General features: G+C 41.0%; 2 protein-coding genes across 3 annotated transcripts in view; one reads left to right on the top strand and one right to left on the bottom strand.

Annotated features, from left to right (window-relative positions):
* LOC109199679 (eotaxin) overlaps nucleotides 1–26,708 on the bottom strand; it is a 367,879-nt gene that overhangs the window by 73,345 nt on the left and 267,826 nt on the right. The gene's annotated exons all lie outside the window — the stretch shown is intronic.
* On the top strand, nucleotides 8,773–12,498 carry LOC112844711 (zinc finger MYM-type protein 1-like). The gene is made up of 3 exons (XM_025904334.1): nucleotides 8,773–9,104; nucleotides 9,718–9,840; nucleotides 9,966–12,498. Exons 1-3 carry the CDS (start codon nucleotides 9,020–9,022, stop codon nucleotides 12,194–12,196), a joined length of 2,439 nt encoding a protein of 812 aa, XP_025760119.1. The 5' UTR covers nucleotides 8,773–9,019; the 3' UTR covers nucleotides 12,197–12,498.

The raw sequence follows: 26,708 nt of genomic DNA, 5'->3' as shown, positions 1-26,708 counted from the left end.
TTAATTTAATGCACGTGTAAATCAAATGCACAGAAATAATCAATTATGTTTCTACAATAATTAAATAGATTCACCATCTTTCTTCAACAGAATTGCAGACTGCACAGATGGTACCTTCCCAAAGGAAAAAGGACTATAGCTTACCAGGGTGTAAATTAGACTTAATAGTTACCATATACAGTAATGGATTTCTATACATTTAATCAGATGACCACTTTGGTTGTAAGATTCAGATAATTATTTATTAAAAGTTAGTCCTTTAAATGAAATAACAAAGAAAAGTATTTTTTGTGCCTCCCTTTTCTTGTTAATGCCCTACCTGCCCCCTGGCAAAGCTTTGCTAGAGCCGCCCCTGCACAGTTACCAGCTGTCAGCTACTTAGAAAACATGAGAGAAGAAGAGGCAGCTGCAGCTTAAGGACACAGACTAACTCCAGTCTTTTTTTCCCCCATTCTAGCTGAAGTTCAGGACAAATCGCTTCCTTTTCGCCTCAGTATGGAAGAGATTAAGATTAAAAACGCTGCGGTTTGGAAGCATGTAGTGAGGCTCCAAATGCTCCACCAGTTCGCCGACAGGTCTCGCAGACAACAGCCGCTCTATCGAGTGACACATACTTCTCTGATAAGCAAAGCTGGGTTACGCCAAGTAGCGCGTTTTGTGAGGTGAGGATCGGTCCATTTTTAATTAGTATAGTATGAACATCTAATCTGGACGCCTTATTCTGGACTAACTGAAGTCTGTTAAGATCTGTCTTATTAGCTGCTGACCAAATGATTGAACAGTACTCCAGATGAGACATTACTAGTGCATTAATGACATCTTTCATAATTGAAGAAGTGATACAGAAAGAGCATTTCATAGCCATAGCTATGCCTTGTCCCGTTTTCTTAAAAACAGTCGATGTGCTGAGACCATGAAAGGTGGTGATTTATGGTAACGCCGAGTAGTTTAATCTGGGTGACGTGTTCTAACACTGGCTATGGAAAGACTCAGTTGTGGGCTGCTGACTAATCTGCTTCCAATTAACATAGATTTGGATTTAGATACATTTAAAATCATGTTGTTTTTACTTATCCAGTCAAACACACGAGATTCGAAGTGCGTTTCTGAGATACCGACGAGGCCTCCCTTGCAAGTAAATCGATCGATCGCTGTTGCCTTGTTTTTCTTTCATGGGAATAAGTCCTGGAGACAGCGGGGTCTGAGTTTAGACCCAACAGGTTCAGTGAAGAAAAATGTCTGATTGTAACCTGAGGGGTTTTTTTACATTAAGAAAAAGGCACCAAACATCAAACCAATTTAAGCCTAAACAGTAACACATGAAAGTAGAGCAGGGCGATATGACCAAAAATATTAACAGTGCAAATGTCGGCCAATTTCCACTGGAAATGCCTTTTGGTTAAACTGTCAGCAAGGAATTTGCATTTGCACTGTGAAATTTTTATATAACTTCAATACACATAAAAAAAGCTGTTTAAGTGAAAATACATTGATGGGTTTTTTAATAAAGTTGTGGAGTTGTAAAGTATTTTGTCTCGCGTCAATTATATCGTCAGTTATATCATTATCGCAAATTTTCAAATGTATATCGTGATAAATATTTTTGGTCATATCGCCCTGCTCTGTCTGTCACCTTCTGTGTTGAGCTCATTGTTTTCTCTGTAGTGGCTGAGCTGAGTCCAAGTAGCTGAAAATGTTCCTCTGCTGCTCCGTCAGACTCTTCTCCTCCTGCTGATCAGCTGGGACACAAAACAGATCTTTGTTAGGCTCCACACTGCACTGAAGAGTCAAAGTGTCTCATATGTTCATCTGACAAGAAAAAGAACACATTTTTGCTTCCTGAGGTGGGAAACTTATTGGAAACAAACACAAAAGGTTTGAGCACCGATACAAAATTTAGCAGTATAGCAGGAGAGACTGAGGCCTGTTATTAGAATCAATGTGTGTGTGGTGTTAAATAGGCCTATACTACTGCGCTTTGATGTCGCTCGTAAGGGTGAAACTCATTGTGAAACGTTTGAGAACCACTGCTACAGAACAATGGAGATTTCCATTAAATGGTAACACCTGCAACTCACGTGACGCCCAGAATTGTACAATCCAGTTGTTAAGTGATGACGTGATGAAACCTACTTCCGGGCCTAAAGTAGTCTGCGTTTAATATGGCTTTTGTGTTGTTAACATGTTTAATGTGTTGTATTTTCTTCTATTTAATCTCAAAGAGCTCCTAAAACAGTCAGTGATCACTGTTGACCTCCCCCGGCTTTTATTACCGCTAATCATTTATTTAAGCTCAGTTTTTAAAACCTTAGGATGTAACTACAGCCCAGCCCATGCAGCAGTATATGAATGACTAACCTCGTATAGTGGATGGATTATCTCAGTTTCTCTCCTGGCTGAAGTTTGGTCATTTTACAGGATCCTGCCATGCGATTACATTTGTTCCTGACCACCGAGAACACTCTCGTTAACTTTTATCGAGTGGAAAAAAAGTTGGGTCTTGATGCATGCTCAATCATCCAGGAAAGTAAATCTCCAAAAGTTGAATCTGTTCATCTGGACGTAGCGTTTTGTAGGAGAAACGTTTCGTCACTCATCCAAGTGACTTCTTCAGTCTCAGCTGACTGCAGGTTTCCCCAAACCTTATAAACAGTACATCTGCATAATGACTGAAACCAGCCCACTGAAGGAACAAAGGGCTGTGAGGTCAGTTCCTTAATCATAATTATGCAAATTCTCATGACCATTGATCAACAATCACTGACCAAAACCCACTGATCAAAGAACACTGATCAATGGCCATGAGTACCATTCACAGAGAGTTGGGGAATGGCTGCAATCACAGCGTTGTAAGATGGCGAAAGATGTACCCTTAGGCCGCCTCCTCGATTCAGAGATGGTCTTTCCCTCTTCACGTAAATGGCCTCCTTGACTCCACACTCAAACCAGCGTTCCTCCCTGTCCAGGATGTGTACATCCTCATCATTGAAAGAGTGTCCACTGGCCTGTAGGTGTAAATAGACTGCAGAGTCCTGGCCTGATGAGGTTGCTCTTCTGTGTTGTGCCATCCACTTCGCTAGAGGTTGTTTGGTTTCCCCGATGTATAAATCCTGGCAATCCTCCTGGTGCTTAACAGCGTACACTATGTTACTCTGTTTGTGTCGGGGGACCCGATCCTTGGGGTGGACCAGTTTTTGGCGCAGCGTGTTTTGGGGTTTAAAAGCCACAGAGACCCGGTGTTTAGAAAAAATGCGTATCAACTGCTCCGATACTCCTGACACAATATTGCAGAAGTGGAAGCAGAGCAACGAAAGTTTCAGCCTGTCTCAGCAATGCTAAGCCCCCAACATCCAACATCACCATGGAGGAGAGGAAGGCACTCACTTCACTTAGTGATGACAACAACATCATCATCCTTCCGGCAGACAAGGGTAGGTGCACAGTATTGCTTAACCAGAAAGACTATCATGAGAAGATTTTGTCACTACTCAGTGATGAAAATACTTATGAGTCCCTGAAACGAGACCCAGGAAGTGGCTACAGGAAGAGGGTGATAGACTGTGTGAAGCAGTTAGAACAAGACAAGGCTATTGACCGGACCTCATACCACAGGCTGTACCCAGGGGAGTCTACACCAAGTCTGTATGGTTTACCGAAAATACATAAACAGGGTGCACCTTTAAGACCGATTGTCTGCATGATCAACTCTGTCACCTATAACATCTCCAAGTTTCTGGCTTCGATCCTCAACCCGCTGGTGGGCAGCTCTGAACACCACATCCAGAACACCCTGGATTTTGTTGAGAAGGTGAGAGATGTCATTATGGAGGCAGATGAAACCATGGTCTCGTACGACGTTACATCTCTCTTCACTTGCATCCCAGTCACGGAAGCGTTGGAGGTAGTCCATAAGAGATTACAGGATGACACCAACCTCAGTAACAGGACCACTCTCAGCATCGACCAAGTGTGTTTGCTTTTGGAACTGTGTCTTCATTCCACCTACTTCACATACAAGGGTCAGTTCTACAGGCAGAAACATGGGTGTGCCATGGGCTCCCCAGTTTCACCCATCGTGGCCAATTTGTACATGGAAGAAGAGGAAAAGAGGGCTTTGCTATCCTACCCTGGAACACCACCAAGCCATTGGTTCAGATATGTGGATGACACCTGGGTGAAAATCAAATCTGAGGACGTACTACATTTCACGGATCACATTAACTCGGAGGACCGACATCAAATTCACCAGGGAGGATATGAAAAGTGGCAGGTTAGCCTTCTTAGACTGTGAGATTTCCATCAGTAATGGGGGACATCTAAAAGCTGATGTGTACCGTAAACCTACACATACGGATCAGTATCTAAGGTTTGACTCTCATCATCCACTGGAGCACAAACTGGGTGTCATCAGGACGCTACAACACAGAGCGAACACCATCCCCACTGACACAGCGGCCAGGGAGGCAGAAGAACAGCACATCAAGAAGGCCCTGAGTAAATGTGGTTATCCCAACTGGACTTTTGTCAAAGCTGGAAAGGCACCTAAAGAAAGCTCCAGCCGATCCAGGAGAGAAGGACAACCGCTGCCCAAGCGAAAACCTGTAGTGATCCCATATGTGTCAGGAGTATCGGAGCAGTTGAGACGCATTTTTTCTAAACACCGGGTCTCTGTGGCTTTTAAACCCCAAAACACGCTGCGCCAAAAACTGGTCCACCCCAAGGATCGGGTCCCCCGACACAAACAGAGTAACATAGTGTAGGCTGTTAAGCACCAGGAGGATTGCCAGGATTTATACATCGGGGAAACCAAACAACCTCTAGCGAAGTGGATGGCACAACACAGAAGAGCTACCTCATCAGGCCAGGACTCTGCAATCTATTTACACCTACAGGCCAGTGGACACTCTTTCAATGATGAGGATGTACACATCCTGGACAGGGAGGAACGCTGGTTTGAGCGCGGAGTCAAGGAGGCCATTTACGTGAAAAGGGAAAGACCATCTCTGAATCGAGGAGGCGGCCTAAGGGTACATCTTTCGCCACCTTACAACGCTGTGATTGCAGCCATTCCCCAACTCTCTGTGAATGGGACTCATGGCCATTGATCAGTGTTCTTTGATCAGTGGGTTTTGGTCAGTGATTGTTGATCAATGGTCATGAGAATTTGCATAATTATGATTAAGGAACTGACCTCACAGCCCTTTGTTCCTTCAGTGGGCTGGTTTCAGTCATTATGCAAATGTACTGTTTATAAGGTTTGGGGAAACCTGCAGTCAGCTGAGACTGAAGAAGTCACTTGGATGAGTGACGAAACGTTTCTCCCACAAAACGCTACGTCCAGATGAACAGATTCAACTTTTGGAGAAAAAAAGTTAGCTTGTTTATATTATGCTAACATAGCTGTGTCGCTAGCGGTCACGTAGCACATCATTATATACCAGCTAGCCAAACTTCAGTAACCCTACAAACGTCACGGCTGTTTAGTTTTCTGTCTTCATTTATGTTGGAAGTGATAACAGAGCTGTACGTTTTAATTTGTTTCCAAAACCTCGCAGTCAGGACATGCTGTATTGTATTTAGATAGAAGTTAGCTCGCTAGCTTCCAACTCCGTTAAATGTCATAAATTCCGTTTTCATGGATGCCTGGATGTTAAACTCAATTGTTACACCTGGTAGAGCAGAACGCTGATCATTTTATTAAAGATGAATGACTTTAGACAGTTTTTCCAACTCTCAGTAATGCCATAGTGATCGTTTGATATATGGACCTCCAGCGGAGTTTAGGCCCAGACACGGCTAGTGACGTCAGACTTAACAACCGCATACTGATGCTTGAGAGCGCGCGTGTGATGCAAGTATGTGTAGAGTGTTGAGCGCGTGATCAGTGGTGAGAAAAACAACTCACGAAAATTGACCTTTCTGTACTCGTGGCTCACTTGCACTTCTAATCTATTCGTTTGCACACTTACAAACACACAGCTGTGGTTTCCTGTTTTGCTACACTCTGGAGAGCCTCCCCTTTAACAGTCTTCTCTCACAGAGAGCAACAGAAAACTTCGAAAAACTCAAGATTGACTGAACTCAGTTCAAAGTTACCTTGGCACTTACCTTTAGATGTGAGAGGTAGTGATGGTCCGCTTGAAGCTGACGCTCCGGTGCGTGTGTCAAAAAGATCAACACGCTGCTTCAGAAGCACTGAGTCGAGGCATGATTCGTTTGGTCAGCGTCACGTGATAAGTGACGTCTGACGTTTCATTTAGAACGTACCTTTTTTTTTTTTGTTAAAGTTTGACGAGCATCTTGACTTTTGGTCTTTGGATATTAACAGTCCTGGGTATGTGACTTCTTGTTTAACAGAAATGTTACAGATAACATTTGCAGTGCAGCCTTTAATTGCTAGTAATTCATATTTTTTAGATTTAGACATAAACCAGATGCCTCAGAGAAATCACTAATGACACTAAGGGCTGGAGGGATTTGATTTGCATTCTTCGAGAAGAGTGGTGTCATCAGCTAGCTGGCTGATGATGAGCTCTTTATCAGCTATGGTGATTCCTTGTATAACAGGTCAAATCTTGGGGTGGAGTCTTAATCATTTTAATTGAGCTATTGCCATTCGTGTACAAGGTTTTGAAGCTTTACAGAAAAATTATCCAAAGCCAAAGTTTTTTCAAAGAGTGGAAAATAAATTGATGTTCAATTGTATCAAAAGCCTTTTAAAAATCCAGGAAGAGAATGAAGCTATTGTCAGATACCAAATCAGAGTAATCAAGTAGATCCAAAACCAGTCTAATGTTATTAGAAATGTGTCTATTTCTCATAAAGCCTGATTGTGTCTCATCGATAATTGTATCCAAGAACTCTTTAATTCTGTTAGCAAGTACTAAAGCCATAATCTCATAGTCATTATTGAGCAGACAGATGGGTCTCCAATTATCAATAAGAAGTAAGTCTTTGTTTGGCTTTGGAATAAGTGTTATGAGACCCTGAGTAAGAGTAGGAGGGAGGGTGTTATTCTCTATACTTTCTATGAAAACCTGCAGTAAGAACGGAGCACTTCCTCTCCATGGCCTTATCAACATCCCATCTCCAGACTTCAGACTCTGCTCCTGCGGAGAAACAGAATCATCTGGCAGATCATTTGTTCTCATGACTTCTGTACTTTTAAACATTTTTAGCATCCAATCTGCTAATGTGCTCTCTCTTCTGCGTTTCTATCATCACTACAGAAGACTAAAACTCTAAATACTCTACCATATATAATCTCAAAGAGTCAGACCGTTCTGTTCTATACAGTCTAACCATGTCCTGCCTGTGTCTTCCATTGACTTCCTAAGTCTTAGCTTTACTGTGCCGTTAGTTCTCTCTACCAACCCTGCACTTTGTGGGTGATATGAACAATGATGTTTTAGTGTTATCCCTAGATGCTGTGCCATTAATCCAATCACTTCATTTACAAAGTGTGGACCATCATCACTATAAATAGTCTCTGGAATCCCGTGTTCCGGGATGATATTCTTACATATTGCTTTGGCAACCGAAATGGCATCTGCTTCCCTACTTGATTGATTGATTGATTGATTGATATACCTTTATTAGTCCCACAAGGGGAAATTTCATGTTACGGCTGCCGACCTATTGCACGCAAGGGGGGCGCCATCTTACCCTCCAACCATATATACATTACACAAAAACATCACATGGGGAAGGCAGGTCAGAGAGGTATAACAATGGAAAAAGCACCACATGAGGAAGGATAAGGAGAAAAAAATAATTCCCCCCAGACTGAGCTCCAACAGGGAGATCAGTTTGAGAACAGACAAAAACACCTCTGCACATAGCACATGAAAAAACTCTTAATACACAAAAGAAACACATGAGAAGCAACAGGGGTGGGTAAAGGGTGAGAGACAGTCAGTGTAGACAGTACATCCGGGCCTGCAGCCTATGCGCTGGTCTCCTTGATTCACCGTCAGCATCGGAAGGGAATAAGCGTCGAAGGCGTTTGGAGGGGGAGGGGGGATGAGTGTATATCTGCATGTGTATCCACAGTATTTCTGAGTTCGCGCCATTACCCCGATTCATAGCGAAAGCCGGTTTTTTACTTCCGCTTGCGCTGTTGTTGACAGTTGCAGGGTTATACCTTCACTGTTGATAAAGATTTTTCTCACTGCAGTTTCTTTTACCTGGAGTAAATGGCAACACATTGAAGGTGGATACACAGTAGAGATGTTTTAAAAAGCAGCGAGGACAGTTCAGTTGCAGTGCCTCACCTGTCACTTCTCACAGAGCGAATAGATGACATGAAACTATGGCCCGATGTTAGCTACATCCAGTAGCGGTTTTAGATACGGGCGAGACGGGCGGTTGCCCGGGCGGCATCGTGATGGGGGCGGCATCACGGGCATCGAAAAAAAAAAAAATGCTCGTACTCATGCTGCCCGACGGCAGCCAACGCATATTAGGAATGGCATAGGCACCGATCGGTTTTCTATCGCCCATTTGCTGGGAGTAAGGGCGCCCTCCGTTTGCGAGGTGCGCCTGCTGCTTGCGGCGCAGGGAGGAGAGGGCGGGGCGGCGGGGGATTCTCTGGTGGCTGGAGCAGCATCTAATAACCAACTCGCAAAATAAAACAAAATAAAAACAAACCAACAAACACGAAAACACCAGACATCATGATACAGACTTATAATTTGCACCGATGTTTTTTCAAATTCTATACACGAAAAGTGAGCGCGAGAGCCCTCGGTGCGCCTGCTCGCTGCTGCTGCTGTGCTGAAGTCTTACACACAAGGAGAGGGGAGCGGGGGTGCTTCCAAATAGAGCACATTTCATTAATAATATTGTCATCCAAACCCATTATGTCACATTTTATTTTCCTGGGTTGTGCGAAATCGCAGAAAAAAAAAAACCATATATAAACTCAGTCTGCGCACTAACGTGTAGGGCTGTTAGTTTACGTTGTGATTCTCAGGTTGGGGGATGGGTCTTGATACTGAAGGGCAAAATAAACACGGCTATGGACAAGAAAAGTTCAAAGCCATCAGGTGCTCACTTTAGAAAAAAAAGAAAAGAAGAGGAGGAGAAACGAGCAAAAGATACAGGTAAGCAGATGTGTCACTGGATAATGGCAGGTATTATGTATGACATGTATCCTGAAACAAGATAACATAATTAGTAGGGATTGGGTAAACGTCTGTTTACGTTTGCTAGCCACTTGCCTATGAAAGTAAACAGTAGACAGAAAGTAAACACTGATGTGGTTCATTGACTATTTTAGACTGTGTTCAGCACAATATTAATTACCCATTAATTGGAAGAGCTGTTTTGTTGATTTGTCTACTATTCTCAATGTATGACAAATTATAATGACTGTTTGTTAGCCGCTTGCATACTATGCTATGCTAAAATCTGACGATAGTATTCTGTTGTAGTCTAGCTGACGTGGGAAAAAAGAAAAATCCTTACACTATTAGGCTACATTTTTTAGGAAAGTTACATACTGTAATGTATCTTACTGTAATTATAGAGTAATGAATGACTTCCAAACACTGATAGTGTGGTAGCCTATTCAATAAAATGCTTGTTATACATATAATTCTAAATATTTGATAAATTAGCCAAATTATATTCTTGTTTTAATTATTGTTTTATTATGATACATTTATCTGATACATGCAGGCATGTATCAGAGTTTTATATTGGTTTTCTCTTCAGGGGCACTTCTGAAATATTTTGGAGCGCCCTCTGCAACTGCCACTGCCCAAGATGAGCAGCCATCCACCTCCTCAGCCACATATGTTGATCCTGAGGATGAAGACCCAATTGCGTCCACTTCAGGTGTGATTACGTGCAGCCTGAGTATCTGTGTGTGTTGTATAATATTTTGCAAAGATTGTTCCGCCACTATGAATGCTGTTTATTCCAAATTACTTGTATATACTAATGGAAATGTATGCTCATAGAAATGCCTGGAGCTAAACCCCCTGAGGAAGAGCCCCTGCCTACGGACCCTGGAAACTGGCCTTCAGCTATCACTGACAGCATTCGAATACAGCTGGTTTCCAAAGGACCGAGGAAGGTAGCACCTGACTTTGTTTTCCCTAGAAACGAGGGTGACGGAAGAAGTTGCCACCACCAATATTTTAAGAAAACACTAGTAAGCGGAGAAAAGATGCCTAGAAGTTGGCTAGTATATTCTGAGAAAAACAACAGCCTTTTTTGCTTCTGCTGCAAGCTGTTTTCTAAAAGAAACATGAAGTTAACAAGTTCTGGACTGACAGATTGGAAGCATGCCAGCTCTTATCTCACCTCACATGACAATAGTCCTGAACACCATAACTCCATGAAAGCATGGAAAGAACTGGTAGTGAGGATTAAAAAAGGTGAAACAATTGACAAACAAGAGATGGCACTTCAGCAGGCAGAGAAAATAAGATGGAGAGCAGTGCTGGCTCGTCTCATTGCTATCATTCAATCGCTCGCAATTAGAAATTTAGCACTAAGGGGACACACAGAAACACTGTTTTCGCCATCAAATGGCAATTTTCTCAAAGAAGTTGAACTCATGGCAAGGTTTGATCCTATAATGCAAGAGCACATTAACCGTGTCCAGAAAGGCACTTACAGTCACACTAGCTATCTCGGTCACCATGTACAAAACGAACTCATCAATTTGTTGAGTAGCAAGATCACTTCAACAATCGTTGATGATATCAAGCTGGCAAAGTTTTTCTCCATAATTCTAGATTGCACTCCAGATATTAGCCACACTGAACAGCTGTCAGTTGTGATTCGGATTGTGTCATTACAAGAGAAGCCCCATATTGAGGAGTATTTCATGGGTTTTTTGGAAACTGATGAATCCACAGGGAAGCATCTCACATCCATGATTTTAAACAGGCTGGAAGAGCTGAAAATTCCCTTTGAGGACTGCAGAGGTCAGTCATATGACAATGGGGCCAACATGAGGGGAAAAAACAAGGGCATTCAAGCCAGGCTCCTGGAACTGAATCCTAGAGCTCTTTTTGTTCCCTGTGGAGCTCATACACTGAATTTGGTTGTGGCTGATGCTGCAAAGGGATCTATTCATGCCACAAGTTACTTTGGGATTTTGCAAAAACTTTACAATTTGTTTTCAGCCTCCACTCAGAGGTGGGCCATCCTGAAAAAACATGCTAACATTACACTGAAGATGTGGTCTGAAACAAGGTGGGAAAGTAAGATCAACAGCGTTGAGCCCCTGAGGTACCAAGCATCTGCAGTGAGGGAGGCTTTGATTGAGGTGAGAGACCACACCAAAGACTCAGTCATAAAGATTGAGGCCCAGTCTTTGTCTGAGGAGGTGGGATCATACAGATTCAGCATTTGTACAGTGGTGTGGTATGACATCCTGAACCAAATCCACCAAGTGAGCAAGCTCATGCAGTCTCCCAACATGCATGTGGATGTAGCAGTCAATCTCCTCAAAAACACAGAAAGAGTTCTCCACAACTACAGAGCAACAGGCTTTTCAGCTGCACAAATGTCAGCCAAGGATATGTGTGAGGACATGAACATAGAGGCTGTTCTGCAACAGAAAAGACTGAGATCTACAAAGCGGCACTTTTCTTACGAGTCATTTGATGAGCCATTGAGTGATGCCCTAAAGAAGCTGGAGGTGACCTTTTTTAATGTTGTTGTTGATGCTGCAGTGTCTTCCATCCAAGAGAGATTCATCACTTTGGAAAATGTGGGAGAGAAATTTGGAGTACTGACACATTTTCCAAATCTCTCAAATGATGAGCTCACTGAACAGTGTAAAGCCCTCAGCACTACTTTGCTTTTTCAGGACCAAGCAGACATGAATGCCAGAGAGCTTGCACAGGAGATTAAGAATTTGCCTGACTTACCGTCAAAATCTATGACCTCTTTTGAGCTCCTGAACTTTGTGCATGACAATGATCTCTCAGAAATTTACCCAAATTTGTGGACTGCTCTGAGAATTGCAGTTACTCTACCTGTAACTGTGGCTTCGGCAGAGAGGAGCTTTTCAAAGCTGAAACTTATAAAAACATATCTCAGGTCCACTATGGCTCAGGAACGCCTCACTGGCCTTGCCATCATCAGCATCAATCATGCAATTGCTGACCAGATTTCATATGACGACATTATTGAGGACTTTGCATCAAGGAAGTCAAGAAAGAGTCAGATTTAGATGACAATTATCTCATATCAGTGTGTGTTGTGTGAAGCGCAAACATGATAAATGTGGAATTTAGGAATGCCTTATTTGAATCTCCCTTTTACACTTAATATAATAACTGTGATAATCATGTCTTATTTTGACTTCTGTGTGTGTGTGTGTTTTTTTTTATATTTAAAGTGCTTTTTTCCCCAATATATGTAAGTTTTTATGTTTGTTTATGTGTGAGATAAATATTGGTTAAATTCAGCATGGTTCCAACAAAAGTTTTTACAATAAAATATGTTAACCTAAAATCCTTAACAGGTTTTGTGTGTGTTGGGGGCAGGGCCGGGGACGGAGCCATGGGGCGGGGCCAGGGGCGGGGCCTTGGGGCGGCAGAGGGAGTGTTCGCCCAGGGCGCCAAACAGGCTAGGACCGCCACTGGCTACATCCACATTATTAATTACCTTGTATTTTCCGAAGGCGTTGATGGCGAGGAATTACGTAATTACAAGAGCACCGAGGCGTATAATTACCTGCACAGCAACAAAATTGATAAAGTACTGCTCAACAAACAAGGCGACTTTATTTTTCTTAAAGCAGCTGTAGAGCCGAGCCAGAGCATTAATCAAGCGAAACACTTAGCATGGGTAATGCTAAGAGAAAGTGGAGTAATGGAGACAGTCGGCTGTTCCTGTATCGCTTGATTAGGGAGATCATGTAGTCATGCGGCTGCTATTCTGTGGAAGGTATATCACTTATCTGGATATCACAATGTTTAAATCACTGAAACAGAAACACTGGACTGGTCAAAGGCTGTGATTAAGGAGTCACGCTACTGCCATCTAGCCAAGTATTACGTGGAGCACTGTTTACATGTGAAAGCCACTCGTTAACAGGGTTCGTACGGGTCCTTGAAATCCTTGAATATGCTTGAATTCTAATGTCGTCTTTTCAAGGTTTGAAAAGTGCTTGAATTTCAGATGTGGTGCTTAAAAGTGCTTGAAAATGTAACTGTATTTCATTCACAATAAATAGCTATCTGATTGAATTGTTTTCTTATCAGATAGAGAAATAAAATGAGACGCAAAAGCAAAATTTCCCCGCCTGGGCTGCCTTGCGTCTGTTTCAATATGTGACCCCGCCCCTCCCTCGGACAGTCGGGGATGAGTGCGCTAACATACCTGTAGGTTGCTGTTTTAATGAGTTTGGTGGAAAACAACAATGGCAGAGTTTGTGTTCTCCAGTCGCATGATAGGTGAGTCCCAGTAAATAATTTCCCAGTACGTGTACGTTACACATGCTATTTTTTTTAAAATTATGGTTATTATTTTGCTAGCTATCAAACTCGCTGGAGAAATGATTGAAATGCACTGAGTGTGATGCAGTATGGCAGCGCTATTACGGAATATGCTGTGAACTTAGCTAACATTACTTAGCAGTAATATGAGTTAATTTACTCAAGTCAAAGCTTTAAACATTAGCCCGATACATAACTAGCCAACTTAAGGCTTTCTGATTAACCCTCTGGGGTCGACGGACCCAGAGTCTCCATTTCAACTTGGGTCGAACGTACGGTGGCCCTGAGAGGCCAAACGGACTGCAACTTCAGAAAACACTTGCAAAAAGAAAAACACTTGCAAAAAGAAAAATGCTGCAAAAAGAAAAATGCTGCAAAAAGAAAAACACTTGCAAAAAGAAAAATGCTGCAAAAAGAAAAATGCTGCAAAAAGAAAAACACTTGCAAAAAGAAAAATGCTGCAAAAAGAAAAACACTTGCAAAAAGAAAAATGCAGCAAAAAGAAAAACACTTGCAAAAAGAAAAATGCTGCACAAAGAAAAACGCTGCAAAAAGAAAAATGCTGCAAAAACACACAAAGCACAACGGAAATAGGAAAAAAGACAACGGAAATGTTTCTGGGGAGACAATAACCGGACGGACCAGTTGCACGAACCAAAACATGTATGTATGGCTGTATCCCAATTCAGGGACTGTTTCCCAATTCAGGGTCTGCAGCCTTAAAGTACGCAGCCTTAACGGTCCTTAAGGGCCGCACTCAAAGACCGCTGAGGCCGGCTTGTAGGCTTGTGAGATGGGACGGTCTAGCCTCCGTCGCGCTGCCCAGGTTGCCTAGCAACCATGATACTAACAGCTGGAAACGTTTCATACAGCTTTGTTTGACAGAAATGAAGGAGAACATATTTTGTACATTTGTTTCTACATGAGCTTCGTGTGATTTGATAAGTATCTGAGGCTGATGATTTTTGGGCTTCATTTCTGTACTGAACAGTCATTTAAGATTAGCTAGTAAATAACAATTAGCTCATGTTGTTCATGAGACTAAAGTCATCTCACTTTGGTAATGTAAATATAATATGGCCAATATTTTATTAATCATTATTAGTTATTACAGCAGTGAACATGAACTCTGTGCCAAACACTGAGCTTCAGTAAAGATTCAAGTTGCATTTATTTATATTTCCTATCACCTTAAATCTTCACTCAAAGACAAGCATCTTTGACAGTGTATATATAGATGTATTATATATAAGAGACAAATATTGTTTTTTTTAATATGTTGGCATTACTAAATTTGGCTCAATGCTTATATATGTGTGGAAGAAGCAAATGTACAAGCTGTGATAACTGTTTCTGATAGAATGAAGAGTAGACTGAAATATTAAATATTCCTTTATTGGGTGAGAAAATCAGACCATGTCATAACTGCTTTAAGTCATATAGAATAGATATCAGAGCCTTAAACAGGCTGACTTCTGCTAAATGGGTCAAACTGGGCAGAAAGTACACAAACACATAACATCCTTATAGAATATGATGTAACACTATAGATCAACTTACCTCAGAATATATAAAGCATATAAACAATTACAGCAATATGATGCAACAAACACAGCAGTACTACTAATCCAAAATACTCAAAGCTTCATAGAACTGAAACAAACATTTATTTTTAGCTCCATTCTGCTGCTGATACATACTTTAGGTTTCTGAATATTAAACTTGTTGCTGCCTTTCATAGTGTGTAACTTGAAGGCCCTGAGTACTTTCTCCCACACTGAAAACACTGGAATGATAACATTATTTGAACATTACCTAATAAGACTGATTCAGGACAGACAATTAGTTATTTTAAACTTTCCTAGCAGTCCTTCACAAACAGGGAACAGTCTGTCTATTCTCTCCATCTGTCAGCTGCTGCTGGCTCTTCCTCCTCCTCTTCCTCACACACTGCTGAGTTTGTCCTGGTGGATCATCAGGGGTGCAAAGCCTCACAGATGATGTGCAGCAGTGGGTCCCTCAGTCTGTCCTCACTCTGGACACTTGCAGTTGTCACACATGGAAATCAAATGTGTGATAAGCTGCAGGATTCAAACACAAGTGTAACTTATAAATACATGTTCATACTTTTATTCCACAATCAGAGAGAAAGAAACAGAGAGAGAGTGCAGGACAGACAGACAGGTGACAGACTCAGGTGTATACACTGCTACAAAACAGCACAAGAGAAGGAGGATTTAGTGTTTGTGTTATTACGAGTGCTAAACAAGAAGAGTTCCAGATGGTCCAGTGGACACATGTTTGACTCCTGTGATTAAAGCATCTTTCTTTCAGCTTAACGATTGAACCGTCAGCTCGTTCAAACACACGTTAAAGTCCGTTTGGCTCGACACCACCGAACAGAGGCAGCAATATAACATAGCTAACATTAACAGTGCAGTGAATCCTGCTTGTGCCGTCATATTCAGGACTGCAAACCGAGCAGCATCACTGACTTTCAGCTTGTTGTGTTTGTGGATATATGACTGACTTTAATTATCCACAAAATCATCAGATTCTCTGTAAGATTAAGGTCGACTATCTAACGGCGTATAATGTAAATGCTGAAAGTACAAACATCGCTAATGTCACATAACTTTGCCGGCATGTGGCCAACATTAATGTTTTAATGTTCCTCATTATTAAACATTTGCACATAAATAAGTGACATAATATTCAGAACTTACTTTTGAAAGTTTACTCTTTGGCCGCTCCACTTCTTTGAAGTGTCTCCCAGTGCACTTGTTAGCATGTTTTGGTTCGTGCAACTGGTCCGTCCGGGTATTGTCTCCCCAGAAACATTTCCGTTGTCTTTTTTCCTATTTCCGTTGTGCTTTGTGTGCTTTTGCAGCGTTTTTCTTTTTGCAGCGTTTTTCTTTTTGCAAGTGTTTTCCTTTTTGCAGCGTTTTTCTTTTTGCAGCATTTTTCTTTTTGCAGCATTTTTCTTTTTGCAGCATTTTTCTTTTTGCAAGTGTTTTTCTTTTTGCAGCATTTTTCTATTTGCAGCATTTTTCTTTTTGCAAGTGTTTTTCTTTTTGCAGCATTTTTCTTTTTGCAAGTGTTTTTCTTTTTGCAGCATTTTTCTTTTTGCAAGTGTTTTTCTTTTTGCAGCATTTTTCTTTTTGCAAGTGTTTTTCTTTTTGCAGCATTTTTCTTTTTGCAAGTGTTTTTCTTTTTGCAGCATTTTTCTTTTTGCAAGTGTTTTTCTTTTTGCAGCATTTTTCTTTTTGCAAGTGTTTTCTGAAGTTGCAGTCCGTTTGGCCTCTCAGGGCCACCGTACGAACGTGCGGACTTCAAGCTATATACCAGTTTTTAAATTGTGTTGATAGGTCCTGTGGGGGGGGGGTGTTTCTGAATAAAACAGTGGCGTTTACTCCGGGAAGAAACGGTAAAAACGGCGTTGTTTTATGGAGAGCGCTAGCAAACACGCTTTGCTTGTGGGTGAAAAAAGAAAAAAACACTCCTTCCCTATTGGTGGAAAAATGTACCATGTCGACCAATCAAAAAATGATACGGCAACATGTGGTATTTGGTTGTTGGGAAGAGAGAGAGCGAGTGAGCGAAAAAGAGAGAGAGAGTTTTACGTGAGAGATTTGTGACGTTTATCATGTTTGGAGTCTCAAGTTAGTGTGTTTTCTTGTGTAGTTAGTGTGTGGTGTAGTCGTTTTGTTTTGTGTGTCAGTTCTACTAGTGAACGTCACAGTTGCTGCAACTGTGTGCTGGAAAAGCTTAAAAAGGGACCTTGAAAGTGCTTAAAAAGTGCTTGAATTTGACCCTGAAAAAAGCGTACGAACCCTGCGTTAACTTTGTGTGGGCTGTATGCTGTACAATCACATGAAGATAAAATATAAAAAAAATAAAAGACTGCACATTAAGGGCAAATTTACAAGACAAGAACAATTATAGTTATAAGAAGTGACACAGAGTAGTATAATACATGTTTGTCTATATATATGTATATTTGTACACACGCACTACTTTGAAAAAAATTAGACTGTGGGTGTATATTTCTGCATCAAAAAGTAACTATTAATATGAAATGGATAATATGGGTGACTTTGCCAGTGTTTATATCTGTTTTGGATATGATTCAGGTGTATTGACCCAGGGTCATATCTATAACATGCAGGACACCAACCGTGTACTGCTTTTGTTAGTGTGAACTTCCTCATTATGTTAAATCTTCAGTGTTGACAGTGAGAAAAAACTATTGTTTGTTACAGGTGCAGAATGCTGCAATCAGTGGAAAGACAGGGCTTGCGTGTACAGACGAGCAGCGCAGGTGGAATGCAGTGACAGCAAAGAACCTTGAACCTAAACGTCTAAGCCAGATAAACTTCAGACATCACAGGGCAGAGCAGCAGTACGATGTGAACTCCCGGACTGCAGTGACACAATTTCTCCCTAACACACCATATCACCTTACACATCAAGACTTTATTGACAGTGTTAGCAAAGCACCAGTGAAGCCACTTTTCCTCCTCAAGAACACATTAATTGGAAAGTGTTACAATGCCTCGCCATCTGCAGGTCCTCACCGCAACAGTAAAGTTGATGAGCAATTTTTTCAGCCACACCAAGCACACAGTTACAAACTAAGCTGTAATCCATGCAGGGCATTCTACCAGGCATACATTCAAGTTTCTGAAGAGCAAGCAGAACAATTACAAGAAGAAACAAAAGCGCAAAGTGCATCTAATTTGTGGCACAACTGCAGGAAAATCAGACTTACAGCAAGCTCCGCTAAAAAAAGTTGCAGTACGTGCCACCACAAAAAAATGACAAATTTTTATCTGAGCACATGTACCCTTCCTTTCGTGGGAATTATGAAAGAAACTATGGTAAAGACAATGAAGTTAGAGCTTGTCATCAGCTGAAAGAACAGGGTATGAACATCCTTCACATGGGTAGTGTTATCAGCATCCAGGAGCCATGGCTCTCTGCGAGTCCTGACGGGGTCATTGACTCAGATGTGCTTCTAGAAATAAAATGTCCTGTGCCGACTTATCCTTCACTCACGGAGCAGCTTACCCAGAAATGCAGCGATATCAAACTGGTAGATGGAGAACTGCAGCTGCAGAAAACTGGCAGCAGAGGCTATTACATGCAAGTGCAACTTGCAATGTTTTGCACAGGGCTCAAGACTAGAGATGGACCGATCCGATATTACGTATCGGTATCGGTCCGATACTGACGTAAATTACTGGATCGGATATCGGAGAGAAATAAAAAATGTAATCCGATCCATTAAATATCAAAAAAGCACCTCAAAAAACTTGCAACACGGCGTAACTCGGCTCATAACCGTAGCACGTCGGAGCAGTGTGCTCACGTGATAGAGCGGCTGTGTGTATTTGTAGCCTCCTACCAAACCGGCATTTCATCTCCGAGGAAGTTATCCCAGAGAAGTAAAGCAAGTGTGTAAGTTCATCTCTGAATGTTTGTAAAGCATTCCCACATTAAGCTTAACAACCGATATATGGAGCGACTGCCTCTCTCTGTCCTGCTGCTACTTCAATTGTGAAACTGCTTAATGATCAGCTGATCGGCTTTTCTGTCACGAGTCCGTCTCTCTTCTTTGTTTTTGGCCCACTTTGCACCAGAAAGAGGAAACCAGCGGCTGAACAACAGCAGCACGTTTAAGCTTGATAAGCTGTTGTTAGAATTTATTTAATATTACTTTCTAGACCAGGATCCTTTTCTAGGCAGCTGACGGCTGGTAACTGTGCAGGGGCGGATCTAGCAAAGTTTAGCCAGGGGGGCCGATAGGGCATTAACAGGGAAAAGGGGGCACAGAGACATACTTTTCTTTCTTATTCTCATTTAAAATGTCTAGCTTTTAATAAATAATTATCTGAATCTTACACCCAAAGTTTTAATCTGATGTAAAATGTATAGAAGTCCATTACTGTACATAGTAACTGTTCAGTCTAATATACCCTAGTAAGCTATAGTACTTTTTCCTTTGGGAAGATACCATCTGTGCAGTCTGCAATTCTGTAGAAGAAAGATGTTGAATCTATTTAATTATTCTTGAAAATAATTTATTTCTGTGCATTTTTTTTCACACTGCATCAAATTAAAGTTGATTACGTTGATTAAGCATCATGAGGTGGAGGGTGGGGGGTGGTTCCCTATTTTCTTTTGCTGGGAGTTTGCAACCCTATTAGTTAGGTTGCTTAATATTTCTGCTAAGTACTCTTTAAAATACCAGAATAGGGAGGATGGAGCAGGTTTAAGTTTATTAGATTGATCAGTGTTGCTGAACTATGAAATATTTTGGGTGCAGTATATTTTTTACATACAGGTATAACAGAATAGCTTTAGTGTTGTTGTTTATTTAAACTTGAGTATGAACTTATACAAAATGCAGCAAGATATTAAAAAAACAGTTTTATTGATTAAAAAACACTATATCGGATTCATATCGGTATTGGCAGATATCCAAATTTATGATATCGGTATCGGACATAAAAAAGTGGTATCGTGCCATCTCTACTCAAGACTGCCACACTTGTGATCTGGACACCTACTGAGCATGTTTCATTTACAGTGAAATATGATGAAGCATTTGTAAAGGAACAAGTAAAGCGCTTGAGAGGGTTTTACTTCTCAGTTTGGTCTCTGTCTTGTGAATGAAAGGAGACATTCAATATGAAATCTATTAAATATTTCAATACAACTAAAATGTACATAGTCGTAACATATGGTGGGAAATGAATGACAAACTGACAACAATAAATGTTGTGAATAGTTCTGTATTTCTGTAATCTTCCAACACAAAAAAATGTCAAGAATGCACAACTAATTATTGTAGATTTGAGAAAAACATTTTTTTTTTCATTTAAGAAATTTATCACATTGTGGTTGAATAAAAAAGTAATAATTGAATAGAATAGAAGAAAGGTTATGTGATACAGTACATATATATATATATATATATATGTACTGTATCACATAACCTTTCTTCTAGAACAGAAGATAAAAAAGGGAGACCTGGAATTATTTACTCTCTACCAGGGGCGATTTTAGCCCATTTTTGGGGGTGCTGAAGCACCGCAAAATGAATCAAAGCACCCCCACAGATTTCTTACTTTTTTGACTTTTTTGTTTGTTTGTTTTTTTACAATATTTGCTGTTTGTGTGACACACTACTAAAAATATAAAAAACATACAGTACTGGGTTGAGACGTAACATTTTAACAACAAAAGTATAGAAATCCCCCAACCCTCCTAAAATGGTTTGTTCCAGCTCACCTCTCCCCTGCTCTCAGTGATGGTGGCTGAGATGCAGCGGAGCGGAGGTGTGAGGCCTGGCTTAAAACAGGACATATTAGCTGCATTTAACCTTCAGTTACTCTTTATATAGTTAGGTCCGAATCAGACATGTTTCTTTTTAGCTGAAAAACATGACACCAGGTAACCTGCAGTGTTGAAAACTTGTTTTCCGACGATGTTTGCTACCCTTCAATCCGTCCTGCTCTGTAGTAAAATCAGCGACATTTGGCCGTCCTGTTGCTCCCATTGAAATGTATACAGCCTATTTAAAATCTAAAATTTATAATTGTCCGTAGCCTGCTGTTGTTACCACTGTGCTGTTTGAAATGGATACTAACTGACTGAATGCCCATTAACCTTAGAACACCTGTTTTTTGTGTGTGTGTGTGTGTGTGTGTGTGTGTGTGTGTGTGTGTGTGTGGTGTGTGTGTGTGTGTGTGTGGTGTGTGTGTACAGAGAGACAACCAGGTTCATAATGGATATAAGAAAGTTTTTTTCAAAAACAGGAGCCACATTCAGGTAAAAGTGTAAGATCAAATGATCCATCAATAAAGGATAATGTTGGATCAGTGTTTCAATATTCATATCTTTTATTAGATGTAGATGTGGTTTGGTTATTTGCCTTTTGGTTGAAAGTACACTGAGAGAGGACTTTTCGTTAGTGATCTTAATAGTATTTTTTCATATTAATGTAATTTTTCATCTAATTGAATACAATCTATTTGTGTATGATTGTCAGTCCAAAGAGGGAGAGAGGAAAGAGGGGAACGTGAGGAGAAAGGTCAGGAAGAACCAGGTAAGAAAACAGACAGCGAACAGTGACAGGCAAAACAGAAACTGTTAAACTGACAAAGAAAAAAAACCTGATTTTACTCACACAGTCTGGAAGTTGTGTTCTCCCTATATTAAAGCTGCTATACAGAATCTGCAAAACAAACTGGGTTGAAACACTTTTGACCTCTTTAACAACATTCCAACATAACATTATCATTGATTGGGGAGATTAAAATTACTGATATATTTTATGTGGTTCAGCCACAACTCTACTAAAACCTCAGCCAGTAATAGGTAGGCCAACTTTTGGACCGTCCAGTTGTCTGTATGACTGCTGCAGTACGTACATCACATTTGTGCAGAAAGAGCCAAACGGAGCCCTGGTGGAGTGAGGAGCTGTAAAGAGAAGCAGATGCTCTGTTTATATTCTAAAAATGTTTTAAGCTTGTTTCAAAGATTCTGTACAGCAGCTTTAAATGTTTTCTAAAAGCACACATACACTTACCTTACCAGTGTTTCTCAAACTTTTTACAGTGTGAGGAAAATGTCAAGCTCTCCCAAGTACCACGATGAAAGCATGAAACTCATAAATCTTACAACACAAAATTAGCATCTGCAGTAAAGATTTTTTCATACATTTTATACATTCTACCACAGGCAAAGTTGCCTCCATTTTTATAGTTTTTAAAAAACATTAATATTATATAATAATTTATTTGTAATAATTTATGCTGTTTTGGCAGTGTTTTTGTATGTATCCATAAATTGCACTCAGTTTACTGTTTACTCACTCTGAGCATCATTCATTATCCTCCCCCAGTAATTAAGGTTAGGATATGTATTTTTTTATTCCAATCCATTCTTCTTTTACAGCATTTAAATAACCTTTATCAGATTTGATGATTTTGTTACAGACGTTTCAAAAAAGTGTTTTGCATTTCTTTCACAAATATGGGGATTAAATTGTGTTAAAATGTACAAAACAGTGATGTCATGTTTTGAGACGAGGACCCAGGCACAGAGAGACTTGATGAATTTAAGAATCTTATGATTTAATAAAGAAATTTGCAGACTTGCACAGAGATGGTAAAATTATGATGACTGATAATGGAGATGAAGACAACAGACGATGAGGACAGGGAGGAACAGGGGTTTAAATGCAACAAGGAGACAACTCGGGACAACTGGAGACATTTCGGGATGCAGGGACTGACAGAGACAGGGAAGATTGTGACGAGTAAAGTGTATCTTGCCTGGCTGGGCAGCTCTCTGAGTGCTCAGCACCCCCAAAGCTCTGATCCTAGAATCGCCCCTGCCCCTCGAATGAGATCCTCTCTTAAGTTCACTAGAGCAGCAGATATATTCTCAGTATCTTGTCTACTTTAGGAGCCATGCTTATAGGAACAATTTGTGAAAGTATTTTGTAGACTTTCAAGCATCTGATTGCTCTTTCAACATGGATTCTTACATTTGCAATCCGACGTGTGTATGTTACCTGTTCCTCAGTTAGCTGTCTACGTTTTTTTGTGAAAGCGGGTATTACTAATCTACTCTCTCAAAGAGTAAGTCTTTAATTGTAAAACCTCTATCTGCCATGACTTCATCACCAGGTTTTAGGTATGTTAATATTCCAGAGTCCATTGTGATAAATTTGTCACTACATCGGCCGCCATATGCTGCAGACACAAACATGATTAGTCCACATGGTGCAACAGCAACCAAATATTTGCCTGTGTTTTGTGAATAATAATGGCTGTATGATTCCCCTCTTGAGCCCAGATTTCTGGGTTTCTGTAAAAGGGTCTGATGCAAGGGGGTAAACTGTTCCACAGTGTCAAGAGGAGAAATATTTTACTGCTATTATTTGCTGCTATTTCTGCTGCTATTTTTTATGATCAGTATTATCATTCCATTAATTATTAATAGTGATTTTGCATCCAGATGCATTCAGATGTTCAAATATATTGGTATTATATTAGTCTTTATTACAGGTCCAAGAAGAACCACTTTAAACTGTTGAGTTGAATTTATAATCTTAAATGTTTATATGCAGACTGCATGGTGAAAGAAAAGGCCCCCACGTAGAGTAACTCTGCCAAAATGAGACAGGAAACACTTCTGCAAGGCATGCTTCTGCAGAAGTGAAACCGAAAGCAGAGTCTCAGTGCAATAATTCTGAGGAGCAGTTTCGATGATGCTATTGTCTTTTATGCATTTATCTTTGATTAAGCTTCAAGTAGTTGTATTAGATTGAAACATTTGTTTTATACATTTTATATATCAGTCAAGATTATTACACACATACACACACACATAGTTTCAGTACATGCTGGCCTTCTGTCTGGTGGAAAGGTTACGAGGTTTAGCCGATGAAGTGAAGGGTGAAACAAAGGGCAGCAGAAGCTGACACATACACATACATATAAGTAGACTCATTTAGTAGGTAAGAAGTTAAGATGTGTTTTGCTATAACTGCAAAGTTGGGGTGCGTACGTGTTAGTCTGTTCCAGGAAGTACACCAGATGTCCCAGAGATAAGCGACAGTGAAGGCGAGCTGAGGGGAAGCACCGAGCCGAAGACGATGTTCTCTGGACTGTGTCAAGGGTTGACAGAACTTTTGTGGTTTTGGAGTGACGTATACTGTATTGAGACTGCCAACCCTATAAAGCCTTTGTCTGACTATTGTAAAGTAGTTCAACACTGATTGGGCGGTTGGACTCACACATGTGTTCATTAAAATGTCATCTAATTGCACCTGGCTGGATCTGTGGTTATTTTTGGATTCCCCTCAATATCTGAACCTTAACAACAGTCTGGGTGCAGCCACAGCAAAAGCCCTCTCTCCCCTAGTCTTTAATCTGTACCTGGGAACATCTAAAAGCATCAAGTCTGCTGACCTCAAAGATCTCCTGGGGCAGTAAATGCTAAGAAGCTCTGCCAAGTAAGGAGGTGCAGTACCGTTAAGAACCTTAAAAACCAGCAGTAAAATTTTAAAATCAATCCTAAAAGCAACTGGGAGCCAGTGGAGAGAGCAGAGGACCGGAGTGATGTGGTCTCTCTTTTTGGAACCGGTCAGCATGCGAGCAGCAGCATTCTGCACCAGTTGGAGGCGATGCAGACAGGAACGATCTAAACCAGTATACAGGGAGTTACAGTAGTCCAGCCGTGAAGTAATAAAAGCATGGACCACCCTTTCTAGATCGTTCCTGCACAGGTAGGACTTGACTTTAGCTAAAATCCGTAGGTGATAAAAAGATCCCTTGACTACGGAGCTGATTTGTTTATCAAATTTAAAAGCACTGTCAAAAGTAACATCGAGGCTCTTAATGGAGGAAGTACATTCAGAAGTTAGGGGTCCCATAAAATCAAAGGAAGGGTTGGGGTCTTTAGGAAGCCCAAACACAATGACTTCAGTTTTACTTTCATTTAGATGTAGAAAATTAAGAGCCATCCAAGTCTTAACGTCAGACAGACAGGAGAATAACGGCTGCAGAGAGTCCTTACAGTCTAACCTCAGAGGGAGGTAGATCTGAATGTCATCAGCAAAAGAGTGGAAGGACACATTATGTTTGCGCAGCACATCGCCCAGAGGGAGCAAATACAGAATAAACAGCAGGGGGCCTAGAATGGACCCCTGAGGTACACCACAAGTTAAAGGAGCTCTGTGCTCCTAAAGCTGCCTCTTTTGCGATCTGCAAAAGCATTCCCTAATGCAACTGGATCTTTCCCTCATATGTGTGCTGCACAATTACAAATGGCAATTCTACTGGGAAATATTATTGCTTCCAGCAGATTTTGCAGGAGTTTGTTGTGTTGTACAGGCTTCCCTGTAGAGGCTGTCACACCTCGTCTCACCCACTGCACTATAAAGAAATGTAATGTAGCAAATGCATATTGGCTATCAGTGTATATTGTCTCTCTGCAGCTTTACACCCTTCTGTTAAAGCTAGCATCTCTGCTGCTTAAGCAAATATGAAACATGCTAGTTATCCTGCACAGATAATTTTCTCACTATCTACTACAGTAAAACCTGTTTTAGCCTGTCCCTCTGCTGTTGTAAAGCTCGAACCATCAACAAACCAAACCATTCCCTCATCAAGTGGCACATCTGTTAAGTCATCCCTCGGCCTACACTCCTTCTCCACGTGCTCTCTACACTCATGGGAAGTGCCCTCTTCTTTCGTTGGCAAAAGGGTTGATGGATTCAGAATTGTGCACCATTTTATGGTTATGTGTAAGAGTAACAGTAACATTAAAGACAAGTGTCTTGCAGCTGACAGAAATGTAATTTTAGTCTGCAGTAGTAGACATCTACCTCCTGAAACATTGCACAGCTTAAGCTGCTGCACATACTGATCTCACGCATGGAGGTAAAGCACAAGAAACTAGAGCTAATCTTTTTAGGATAGTAAGTTACTGTCCTCACTTGTGGAAAAAGTGCTGTTAGTTATTTCACAGTCACCTGACATTTGTGCTGTTCACAGAACCACAAGTCCATCGCTGGACCTCCTCTGCGCTGTCACTTTTGGAGCTTGGCACGCTCCCTTTATCCCTCAGGTTCTCATGTTCCAACGCTGTGGACGATTTAAGGCAGAGCACGTCGTACACCTCAGTTGTCTTCAACGCCAACGTCGAAACGCTTCCACTCCTTATGGTTGTTTGCTGTGCAAAGACTCCTCTCGATGATCTCCTGGAAGCCCAGTAGCACAGCTCTCTGCGCGATGTCTGCTGTGCTGAAGGTGATCTCTGATCCTCCTGAAGCCTCTCTCTTCCTGAAGCCACAGCTTCCATCTTGTGGACGATCCCCTCAGTCACTTCTTCTCATCATGGCACCTCACGACATCTGCAAATTAAAGAATGACACTCATCTCGCCACATGGCTTTCGCCATGTGTCAACTCCCCAACGAGACATGTACAAGAATGTTACACATTCTCTCTAAAACAATCTCCAGGTTTTCCCACTTGGAGCAGCCAAACTCCAACCTTTAACCCTGTGTCAAACATTAGTCAGTGGTTAAATGTTTAGATTGTTTAACTCCCAGCTCCAGCCTGTATCCTAGAAGACAAAGTCTTCAAGTTAAAACAACTTCACATTTGCAACCAACTGCAACTCATAACTGTAATAAAGTATTCAGCATCACAGAGACAAG

This window comes from Oreochromis niloticus, unplaced genomic scaffold, assembly GCF_001858045.2.
Source record: "Oreochromis niloticus isolate F11D_XX unplaced genomic scaffold, O_niloticus_UMD_NMBU tig00000795_pilon, whole genome shotgun sequence".
NCBI lineage: Eukaryota > Metazoa > Chordata > Actinopteri > Cichliformes > Cichlidae > Oreochromis > Oreochromis niloticus.
Note: the sequence above shows the minus strand (reverse complement) of the source record. Positions and strands in the feature narration are given on the sequence as shown.